General features: G+C 46.1%; 1 protein-coding gene across 1 annotated transcript in view; it reads right to left on the bottom strand.

Annotated features, from left to right (window-relative positions):
• Positions 1 to 726: 726 nt before the first annotated feature.
• SEZ6L (seizure related 6 homolog like) overlaps positions 727 to 11,768 on the bottom strand; it is a 198,166-nt gene continuing 187,124 nt past the window's right edge. The window contains exons 16-19 of the mRNA XM_089895386.1: positions 7,496 to 7,690; positions 4,348 to 4,380; positions 2,451 to 2,565; positions 727 to 1,116 (exon numbers count right to left, since the gene is read on the bottom strand). Of these exons, the coding sequence (XP_089751512.1) occupies positions 852 to 1,116; positions 2,451 to 2,565; positions 4,348 to 4,380; positions 7,496 to 7,690 (608 nt within the window). The 3' untranslated portion in view covers positions 727 to 851. The remainder of the gene's footprint in view (positions 1,117 to 2,450; positions 2,566 to 4,347; positions 4,381 to 7,495; positions 7,691 to 11,768) is intronic.

The following is an 11,768-nucleotide window of genomic DNA, read 5'->3' as shown; positions in this document are numbered from 1 at the left end:
AGTGAATTTGAAGGCTGTGGTTTTGCAAACTCATGACCAGCCTTCTTGTTCTTCACATGTGCCTCTGGGCCTTTGCATGTGCTCTCCTGTCTTCCTGGCATCTTTTTCAGCCAACTTATGTGACTCAGCTTTCTCAAAGATGAGATGAGATGGCCTTCTCCCATCCCATCATACACTCATAGCACCCTGTCCAATTTCTTTCATGGCCCTTAAAATTATGGTTGGCCCTTAAAAGTTATGGTTTGTTGCAATCAAGATATTCACAGGCATATTTGATTGTTTGAGGTTCAAGGAGGGGCAAGAGAGGCTAACAGAGTTTGCATCCTGGCTGCAGGTTGTGTGTTCTGGCTGTGTGCAATCTTGACCAAATCGTTTTTCCTCTCCCTGAACCTCAATGTCCTCATCAGCCAATCAGAAGTAACTAGAGAATCCATCACAAAGAGTTACAAGGATTCAAGGGGATTATGCATTTAAGGTGCCTGGCCCATAATATTACTATTACTATTACCATTACTACTACTACTGCTATTGATATCTGTCTCCTTTGTGAGATTATAAGCTCATTAACGGAAGGACTGTGTCTATTTGGTTCAGCTGTGTCCCTAGTACCAACACAAGGCTGCTGCTCAAATGTGTGGGGATGGTGCACACTGCCATTCAATAAGGAATGTAGTTTAATAAGATGTTGGGAATGCTGCCCACTGCCACCAGGCCACCGCTGGGCTCTGACCCATTTTAGCTGTCTCTCCATGGGTCTCTGGTGCAGCCCCTTCTTTCTGTGACCATTCTGCTAAGAACAAAGAGTTACAGGCTTGTCATCAATTCCTAGAACGAGCTGAGTTCTCCAGCAGTTACCTCAATAGGGGTCTTGGTGGGGATGAGACAGGAGGACCACTGGCCATGCCTTTCTGCCAGCAGCATCGTGAGCAAAAGGAAATTAAACCTCCCGTTTTGATGTCGATGGATTCAGAGCAAAGAGAGAGGCACCAGGGAGAGAAGAGAGACCCACTCACCCCTGTCTCATAAATGGGGTTGTCAAACTCGGTTTCCACGGTGATCTGGCTGTAGGGGTGGGAGTACATCAGGGGCAGGCGGAGGTTGGAGTAATAGCGGCATCTGGAGAAGAGACGGTGAAGGGAAGACAAGTTACTTTTCCTGGACGAGGAGACACCTTACAGTCCCACAGGGGAATGGTGGGTGCCACTTCCTGAGCATGGGCACCTCCAAGGATAACAAGGAGGATGTGTGGAGACGGCCTCTTGTAGGTGAGAATCCGAGTGGGGTAAAAGCTGAAATCATAATCGCTCTCAATTTCTAACCCAGTCGGTGATCCTTAAAACCCCGGACCTCCCCTTACTGGAGCTTAATGTGTTTTCTCCTGTAAGATGATACAAGTCCCTCTTTAATGCAAAGGGCAAGCGCAATAATAATGAGCATTTATTAAGCATATACTGTGTTGCCTCAGAGCAGCCTTCCCTGACCACCTGTTTAGATCTGGTCTCTGTTCCCACACCCTGTCTCTTTCCTTTATTGTGTTTATTATAGTGTGTGATAATGTGTGTATTTCTCCTCTCCCCCTTCCAGACTGTGAGCTCCACAGGGACCATTTAGAGTAGGCAAATGCCTGCCTCAGGGCCTTTGCACATGCTGCTTCTCTGCCTGGAATCCTCCTCTCCCAGATATCTGCATAGTTTACTCATTGTTGCTTTCAAGCTCTTACTCAAATGTGATTTCTCACTGGGGCCTCCTCTACCCCTCCCCCACTTAAAATGCAACCACTGCCTCACCCCAGCTCCCTTTTTCTCTCTTCTAAGTTTTCTTTTTCTCCCTGCATTTTTCACCTTCTAATGTACTACTTACTTTTATATTATACTTTACTTATTGTCTCTCTTCCCCCATTAGAACCTGTGCCCCACATGTCAACGATTTCTTTTTGTTTTGTTCACGACGATGGTCTTAGAGCCCAGAAAATGGCCTGGTACAGAGTCGGTGCTCAATAATTGTGAAATTGAACGAATTAGTGAATATGCTAGCCATAGATGAATATCTTCCTTCCTTGTTAAAGGCACGTTCTATGATCCCCGACACCTGGGACAATGACATTAGACTGTCAATACATACATGTTGAATAAGTGAGGGAATGGATGAGTGAATGAAGGAAAGAATGAGTCAGTGTGCCTGGCAATAGGAAATGTCTCTCTCTGTGGGGTCAGGAGAGTGTCTGTCTGATTTGTTGCTGCATGCTCAGCCCTCCTACCATGAAGGGTTGGCAGGCACACGATCTAAATATTTCTCAGAGTTGAATTGAATCACAACATCCCTTCAATCACACAAATGCCACTGTCCCCAAGAGTGGAGACCTTGAGGCTCAGGGTCCATGACGAGCCCAGCCCCTCAGCACGCTGGTCGCCGAGTGGGTGAAAGCCCCACTCCCACCCGAAGCCCCATACCTGGTGATGTAAATGTAGGCTCCTCCCAGCAGTAAGGAGATGAGGAGGGCCGGGATGAAGATAGCCAGTGCCACGTTTCCCCCTTCCAGAGACGTCTCGGCTGCCGCTTCTGCTACTAAACGCATAAGCCGGTGAAGGCCCCTGGCTCCCAGGGGAGTACCCGCCCTCCCAGCCCTGCACCCACTCCAAGACCTAATGTCACAGAGCCAGCCACTGGAGAACCATCTCCAGAAGGGAGAAGAGGCAGAGAGTAAAGGAAATGGTGCTGGTTCTTGGCAACAGAGCCCCAGACCTATTCTTGGATAGGGTGGTCATCAGTTGAAATCTGGTTGAAATCCAATTCCAGGGAAGACCTGGAAAAATCCCCAACGTGCTAACTGGAAAGGCAGATCTGCCTGACAGTCCATGGAGAAGACAGAGTTGTGTCTAGACTGGCAGGTCCCTCCCAGACCTGCTCAATCAGACCCTCCAGCAGAGGGCGCTAGGCAGCTGGGTCAGTGCTCGGTACCTGCACACCTCATGACACCCCAACTGCACACCCCATGACACCCTAACCATGAAAACAGTTTTCATCCACAGAGGCCACGGCTGCACACTCTCAGGCAACCCTCTCGGCCTCACCTGGGGCCTCCCGCTACCTCCCAGTGGTTAGAGGAAATCACAAGAACTATGGTGATTATTGTGGAGGTGGAGGCAGGGAAGGGGGCGTTTTCCGAGAAAGGCTTGAAGGCAGACGCCACATCCCTTCTGGACACACTCTGCCGTTCTCCACAGCCGCGTCTAACAGAGCTCAGCGTTACGCAAATCTGCAATCCGTTACCCACCACTCCTTGGGTCTGAAAAATCAGTCTTAATACCCATGATAAATGTGCGAGCCCAGAACATTACGATGGCATCACACCCGCTGAGCAACCCAGGTCTTTGAGATGTTCTCATGGTCCATTGGCCGGTGCAAGACAGCGAAGGAAGGGCCTGCATAGAGCCTAACACCGCAAATGCCCTTCTTCTTCTAGCGGAGTGACTGATACATGCTCCCCACAGCCTACACATGTATTTGAGCTCCGGCTCTGTCTGCTTGGATTAAAGTGTCATCTGTTGCAGAAGAGAGCAACTAATGACATGTAATTTCCACTGCCCCAGATTCTGAGTGAACAATTTATTGTCAGAAAGATAAGTGGCTCCAAAAATAATTTAAAAAACTGTCCAACTGGTTAAAACTTTTTTTTAAACAAAATATGTTATTTTTTTCCTGACACGACAGCCCAGTGAGTGGTTTTGTACCAAACTGAACGAAGGTTATACAGAATGCAGAACATTCTACGTGTGGGATGCATTGAAAAGGGAAGATAAAACAAAATCCTGGATCACTTTTAGCATCTGTTCCACATTAATAAATCTCACTTGGTAATTTCTAACAAGAACAGAAAACAAGGGGGATCCAGGGACAGCTATTTTGGGGAAGAAAAAGACGGAGGGGAAAACAGACCACAGAGCATCCCCTGGAGAAGACCTTTCCCTCCCAAAACCAGGAGCTTGCTCAGCATGAAAAGTGAGGCATCTCTGGATTTAGCTCCCCCAAACAGCACCACATGGCTGAAAAGTTTTACAAGAGGGTATGTGTTTCTCAGGCACGTGAACTCCCAGATGTTTTTACCTCGTCATCATGAACAGAACGGGCGTCAAATCTCTTTTAGGTTATAGTTAGGACTATAAGTTGCAAATTCAATGATTTTTTTTTTCTTTACAATGTCATTTGTTTTGAAATTATCCTCAGCAGTGTGAAGGCAGCATTTTTGCTTAATTTTCTGTTAAGCGCCTCGATAAGGATTTCCAAGGACCTTCCCTTGCTTTCTGCTATTAGCTTGGTTTATGGGATTTTTTTCTTCATGGGACTCACCTTCTAAAGCGTGTTCAAAGCTGTCTTGATTAACTGAAAGAGAAATTGGAGCATTGGTCAACGTCAAGTGAATTCACTCTGTTTGCATGAAGCACCCCCCCCCAAATTAGGTGCAAAAGTCCATTCCATGCTTTGCTGTAGTGCTGTGGTTTTGTTTATTTTTTTAAATCTTAGGCTACTGGAATTAGTGGAAATGCCTCATTCCCTTCCTAAGTTCCTAAGAGAAAATGAGACAGATATGAAAGGAAAAGGACAATAATTACTGAATACTCACCATATGTCAGATACTGGGCATCAAGAGCTTTATATATATTTGCTCACTTAACACTCACAACAATCTCATTAGGTAGATATTATTCTCATCCCCATTTAACAGATAAGCAAAGAGAGGTTCAGAGAAGTGAAGTGATTTCTCTGACACCACAGAGCTCCTAAGTGATGGAGGCAGGATTTAAACTTGCTTGGCTTTCCTGGGCCTTTGCTCTGAACTACATAGTCCTGGTCTCTTCAGTGTTTTTGTGTCAGACCAAGGCTGATGAATGGTGAGGGGCAAGACAAAATTCCAAATCCGAAATCCTGAGCCCAGCCAGAGGTGAAATTGTTTTCCTGCTTTGAAATATACATTTATGTGAACCTTTCTAATTTCACTTTTATTCCATATTGATTTGGAATATAGGATTTTTATTCCATATTTTCATTCCTTCATTGCCATAGACTGGAACTCTCTGGAGTTGGTTTATTCCCCTGGATTCCCTGTACAACTTCTCTGGAAGTTCAGGATGATGGGGGCTGGTGTCTTCACGCTTTGGCATCCAAGTCATCATGATAGCTGAGCACAAAAATATACCCACAGGGACGGGGTTCAGGGATGCAAAACCCCCAGAGTGAAGGGCTTCGATGGAAAGATTGCATGATAAGGTCGTGGGAGGAGCTGGCCCCCAAAGGCCCAGCAATAGCCGTGTCCTACATAATACGGAGATTTCCTAGTAAGAGCTTTGGTCAAAGTGACTCTCTGACTTTCATCGTTATCTTGTGATGATAACAAAACCAGCCGACAAAAAAGCTAACTAACTAACTAACTGACTGCAGACATCTCTGGAGCCAGGGCATTAGGAAAATGGAAAGATTAAGGCAGATGCTTCCTACCCAAGACATGAATGGGACCTTGATTGCGTGTCTGGGAGGGCATGAGCTTCCATGAAATCTTAGAAATGGAAGGAAATGTTGAACCTCTGAGTGTGATCAGTGGGCCCCGGGGGCACGTGCTAAGAGGCAGCTTCCCGGGCCCTTTCCTGGACCTGCCAGGGCAGCGTCCTTGGGAACCCAGGGCCCCTGAGTCCCAGGGGGTGGTCTCGCACTGGTGCTCTGTCATTTCTCCAACTCCAGACCACAAACGATGGACCCCACTTTTTTGGGGAAGAGGAAGTGATTTATTATTTCATTACAGAGTTGGCAGGGTGGGTCACAGGAGTGGAAGTGGAGAGGAAAGGGCAATGGTCTCCCAAGACAATGTCTTTCCTGCTAGATGGTCTCTCATACCTGAGGGGCCAGGACTGCCTCACCCGGTGGGGTTTCAAAGGTAGGGAATTTATAATTAGCAGAAGTGGGTTCAAATCCTAGATTTGTCTTATACCAGTTGTGTGGTTTGGGGTAAGTCACTTAACCTCTGTGAGCTTCTCTGTCCACATTTGTGAAATGGGTATGAGGGCTCACCTATCTCAGAGTACGGTCATGAGGCTTCAATGGGGTGATGCAGGGAAAATCTTTTTTTATAGGTACAATTCACACAACATAAAATTAACCATTTTAATTCAGTGTCCAATTCAGGGGCATTCAGTACATTCACAGTGTTGTGCAAGCATCACCTCTATCAAGTTCTAGAACATTTTCATCATCTCAAAAGGAGATTCGGTATCAATTAAGCAGTTACTCTTCCGTCCCCACCAGCCCCTGGGCATCTAATCTGAGTTCCATCTCTGTGGATTTACCTATTCTGGACATTTCATTCGAATTGAATCATACAATACGTGACCTTTTGTGTCTGGCTTCTTTTCACTGAGCATAACCTTTTCAAGGTTCATCCATGTTATAGCATTCCTTTTTACGGCTGAACAATATTCCTTTATAGGAACATGCCACATTCTGCTTATCCATTCACCAGCTGATGGACATTTGGGTTGTTTCCATCTTTTGTGAATAATGCTGCTACGATCATTTGTACAAGTGTTGGTTTGAATACCTGTTTTCAATTACTTTGTGCCTATACCCAGGAGTAGAAATTCTGGCCGGGAAAGTATTTTTAAGCCTTAACGCTGAACTTCATGAACGATCATTTGGGGATCCGCTGAAGTTATGGGTTCCCAAGTAGAAATGTAAAACTGCATGTTTCGGTTCCCCCGGGGGAGAGAATTCAGAGCCTTCTGCCTCATTCTCAAAAGGGTACTAACACCATAAAAGGTTAAATCCACTTGCCTAAAGCGCTGAACATACTTAGGATATGATTATGAATTTCACACCTCAAAGACACGGATAAATGGATCCAAATCTCACTAGGCGTGCCCTAACTTAATTTCAACGATGAGTGGTTTACTGATTCTAAAATACACTTCCCCCCCTTTTCACCATCTCTGAGATGGGGGGTGTCTTACAATCACTGGGGTATTACAATCGCTGCCACCAGGTGGCGCTCAAGATGCCTGTGCTTGTGCAATCATCAGCCCCGGACCTTCAGTACCTGGAGGACAGGTGTGAGCATCTTGGGAGAACGCCCAGAGGCGACAGGGGAACACCCATCACCCTTGGGAACCAAGTGGTTGTGAGAAGGGGGTGCAGGAGGCGGGAAACGTCTCAGCCACGCTGTCCAAGCAGGAGTCAAAAGCAGGCTGCCTCTCCTTTATGATAAAAACCTAAGCTCTTCTAGTAAGTAAAAACAAAAATGCTACGCAAGGAGAAGGCACCGTGTCGTAGTTTAATTGGAAGCCAAGTCCTTCCTCAGCAGTGCAGAAAATAACCGTGGTGTCTTAGATTTAGTGAAACACAGTAGCCTGGCTTTTTAGAGCAAGTTTAGAATCGCTGCAAGTCAGTCTTTACATCTCTGGGTCCCTCATTCCCCGGGACTCTGGGAGTGGGGAGGCGGTGGTTTCTTTACCTTTACAGACGGGCAGTGGCCCATTCCAGTGGGATGGCTGTCCCAGGATGCATCGAATGGTCACTTCCCCCATGAGCTCGAAGCCCTCATAGCACATGAAGGTGAGGGACTCTCCTGGCAGGTAGAGTCGTTTGTACAGGATTTGGTACCCATTTTCAGGTAACCCTGGGTTGTCACATGCCAGGGACTCCTCCGCTGAAATGCAAGCCAAAAGGAGCTCTGATGAGACGATGTAAATCTCTGGGGACTCCTACTCAGAGCCTGTGTGATCTGAGGCCAGTCTCTCCAGCATCATTTCTCTGCATCCCCACCTTGCACTGAACTGTTGCCCACTCCTCAGACTCCCCTTTCCCTCTCCCACCTCTGGGCATGGGTTACACATGGGCACAGTAGGATATACTGAGCTGTGGAATCTGGGTTAAAAATCTGGGCTCTGCTACTTACTAGCTGTGTGACCTCCAGCAAGGGCCACAACCTCTCTGAGCTTCAGTTTCCTCATCGGTAAAATGGCAATAATAGCAGCACCTATCTCACAGGGACTTGGAAGATTAACCAAGATAACGTGTGCAAATGCTTAGCACACCCTTGAAATATAAGTACTCAGTAAATAATGGACGGTGGTGTCGCTAAATTATGAAATATTCCTCCTGCTTCTCACCTTATACCTCACCTGCCCACACAGCCGGGATAAGTCTTGTTTTTCAATACTCAGTCCTCATATCTCCTCCTTCAGGAAGCCTTCCCTGGTGCCCCCTACCCCTAATTGAGTCACTAATCTCTCCAGCTCTTCCTCCACCACAGCATTGCATACACTGTATTGTATTTAATTATTTACTATCGGTCTCCCTCACTGGAGATGAGCCTGTTCAGGCATGCTGGAGGCTCAGGGCCTGGTATACAGTAGGAACACAAATGACCCTAACATATACAGTAGGAGCATCATAAATGACACCTGCTACCTTAAGGCTTATTGGAGAGTTGAACCTGACAGTTTGACCCATTCCAGGGCCAGCGTGTGATCTAGTTCCTTTTCAGCACCTGGATGGACTGGAAAGCCAGTAAAAACTGCTGTGCACACAAGACTACACATCCTGAAACATTAAAAAGTCTTACTATTAAAAAATTTAAACTGGGTAAAATCTACATAATATAAAATTTACCATCTTAACCATTTTAGGTATACAGTTCAGTAGTGTCAAATACATTCCCATTGTTGTACAATCAACCTCCAGAACTCTTTTATCTTCCCAAATGGAAACTCTGTCCCCATTAAACACTAACTTCCCATCTCCCCTCCCAACCAACCCTTGGCAACCACCATTCCACTTTCTGTCTCTATGACTTTGACTACTCTAGGGACCACATATAAGTGGAATCATCCAGTATTTGTCTTTTTGCGACTGGCTTATTACACTGAGCATAATACCCTCAAGGGTCATCCATGTTGTAGCTTGTGTTCTAATTTCCTTCCTTTTTAAGGCTGAATCATATTCCATTGTATGGCTGGACAAACATTTTGTTTATCCATCCATCCGTCAATGGACACTTGAATGGCTTCCCCTTTTGGCTATAGTGAATAAAGCTGCTATGAACATGGGTGTGCAAATACCTCTTTGAGACCCTGCCTTCACTTCTGTGGGTAGATACCCAGAAGTGGGATTTCTGGACCATACAGTAATCCTACATGTAACTCTGAGGAACCACCATCCCGTTTTCTACAGTGGCAGCACCATTTTACATTCCTACAAACAGAGAACAAGGAGTTTTCTATGCCAAATCCTAAAACATTTTGCTCCTTCTGGATCTTACTTTGCTGTACAAAGACCCAAGTCTTTACATATCACAGCTGTACCTGCCATACATGTTTCAGAGAAACAAGCTTCTGTCCACAGTTTCCAATACTCACTTGATTAGTGAAACTCGGAAGAGATGACATGCTGCCTCTTTTACCTGAAGGATTCCTGTAATATCTGAGTGATTTTTACAATTTACTAGTGTAGTACCCCAGCTTGCCATCATCCTGACTCTGCAGGCCCTCGGTTTAGAACGTGGAGCAGGTGGGTCTTTTATTATTTCACACCTGGTGATTCCACTGCGCTTGGAGAAGAGGCAGGGTCTCCAGATTGGGCTATTAGGGCTTTGTCCATCTGCTTCCTGCCTCCCTCTCAAATGGTTCCTCACTTTACATCGAACTAGTCACATTTTGCCAGATGGGTTACTCTGTTTCACCCCTTTGTGCTTTGCCTATGCTGTTCCCTCTGTCTGAGATGCCCTTCCCCTTCCTATCTAAAGGAGAGTGACATAAATACACTACCATGTGTAAAATAGCTAGCTAGTGGGAACCTGCTGTATAGCACAGGGAGCTCAGCTTGGTGCTCAGTGATGACCTAGAGGGGTGGGATGGGGAGGGGGGTGGGAGGGAGGTCCAAGCGGGAGGGGATATGCGTATACATGCAGCTGATTCGCTTCACTGTACAGCAGAAACTGGCACAACGTTATAAAGCAATTACACTCCAATAAAAAAAAAAATAAAGGAGAGTGCAGCGGAAAAGCTAAGACAGCCCTTAATAATCTTCACCTGCTGGTATTAACGGCTCTTTGCAGCTCTTTGTAGCAGGACCTGTGACTCACTTCCAACCAATAAAGTATCAATGTAGCAAAGGCAAAGGGCTGTCACTTCCATGAGGATGTTATATAAGACTGTAGTTCTGTCTTGCTAGCAGACTCTCCACTGTCTTTGGAGTAGGAGCTCCAAAGCTTGGAAGTGGATCCTTCCCCCGACTGAGCCTTCAGATGAGACTCCAGCCCCAGGTCTCTCTTATGAGAGATCCTGAACCAAAGGACCCAGTTAAGCTGTTCCCAGACTCCAGACCCATAGAAACTGTAAGATAATAAATATAGGTTGTTTCAAGCATCTTATTTTACAAGGCAGATCTCAAGAATTCCCCCAAGGAGCCAGATCTGTCCCCAGCAGCATGAATTCCCCTGTTCTTGGAACCCTGTTCTATAACCTTCACAGACCTCCAACACAGCTTCAGAATCTTTTATGGCACTGTTTGATTCTCACCTTGCCCACTCACTCCCAGGCTGGAAACTCATCTTACATTCATGCCAGGAATTCCAGTGCCTAGCACCTTTCCTGGATCACAGGAAGCATTCATTCTTTCATTGGGTCAATGAATGTTTATTGAACACCTATTATGTGCCAACACATAAGTAGCACTGAGGACACAGAGGTGAATAAAACAGATATAACCCCTCGCTCCATGGAAATTGTGGATGGCACATAGTATAACAGAAGTCCCAACTAGACCCTATTTCTCTGTGAATTTGACCTACATATGGGCTCTACTTAGCTTGTGCAAATCAGGGTATTTCACGTAATAATCTGGATTTCTGGCTTCTTTTGAAACATTGGAAGATAAAATAATACTGGGTTCACATAACAACCTGGCAATGATTGTGACCTGGAGCCCAAGCACTCAACTCACATGGTGTTGAGTAGAAGCTGGCCCCCTTAGATAAGAAATATGTTCCCCAGTTAGCCACAATCCTTACCACTCCCTATTGTTCTACACATGGTACCCGCCTGACATTTAGGAAGGCATTTTAATGTATTACCTTTCCAAGGAACAAATGAATGAATGACTATGTTTTAGTGACAGTAATCACCACTAATGAAGAATTGGGGCTTTGATCTCTTTGAATGGGTGGGTCGATAGGGACCTGGCCTAGAAGGTTCCTAAGGTTCCTAGGGTTCCAACCTCTTGAGGTTGAAAGATTTTTTTCTTTGTAATTCAATAGCAGCCTTCATCAGGGGTGAAGAACTGTTTTCCTCCCATACCTGCAATCCAGGAAGCCAGCCTGTAGAAAGGGACTTGCTGGGTCGCTGGGCGGCTAGGGGCGCATCTTGCACGACAGTGCAGATGCACCTTGGCAGGCGCTCGAGCTTTTATTGAGAAAACATTTAGCAAGTGTTTACTGCATGCCAGACAACGCACCCAGCAGTGGGGCCAGAAGGCGGATCAGACGCCACTCCTGCCCTCCAGAGACTGTGGTCTCAGTGCTTTAAGCGGGCAAACAAATGTAAATGGACAATTAAACAAAAAGAGATGGCAGTTGCTGTCTGAGAGAGAAGCTCAAAAGAGTAAGGGGCATCTGGAGGAGACCCCCTAAGTCAGTGGGGGCGGGGCTGTTAGAGCAGCTGAGAGAGAGAGGCAGGGATATTGACTAGCATTCCCTTCAGTTCAGACTCCCAGAAATGAGGCACCAG

This window comes from Delphinapterus leucas, chromosome 14, assembly GCF_059928025.1.
Source record: "Delphinapterus leucas isolate spDelLeu-1000000601 "Yukka" chromosome 14, BTC_Dleu_Yukka2, whole genome shotgun sequence".
Lineage (NCBI taxonomy): Eukaryota > Metazoa > Chordata > Mammalia > Artiodactyla > Monodontidae > Delphinapterus > Delphinapterus leucas.
Note: the sequence above shows the minus strand (reverse complement) of the source record. Positions and strands in the feature narration are given on the sequence as shown.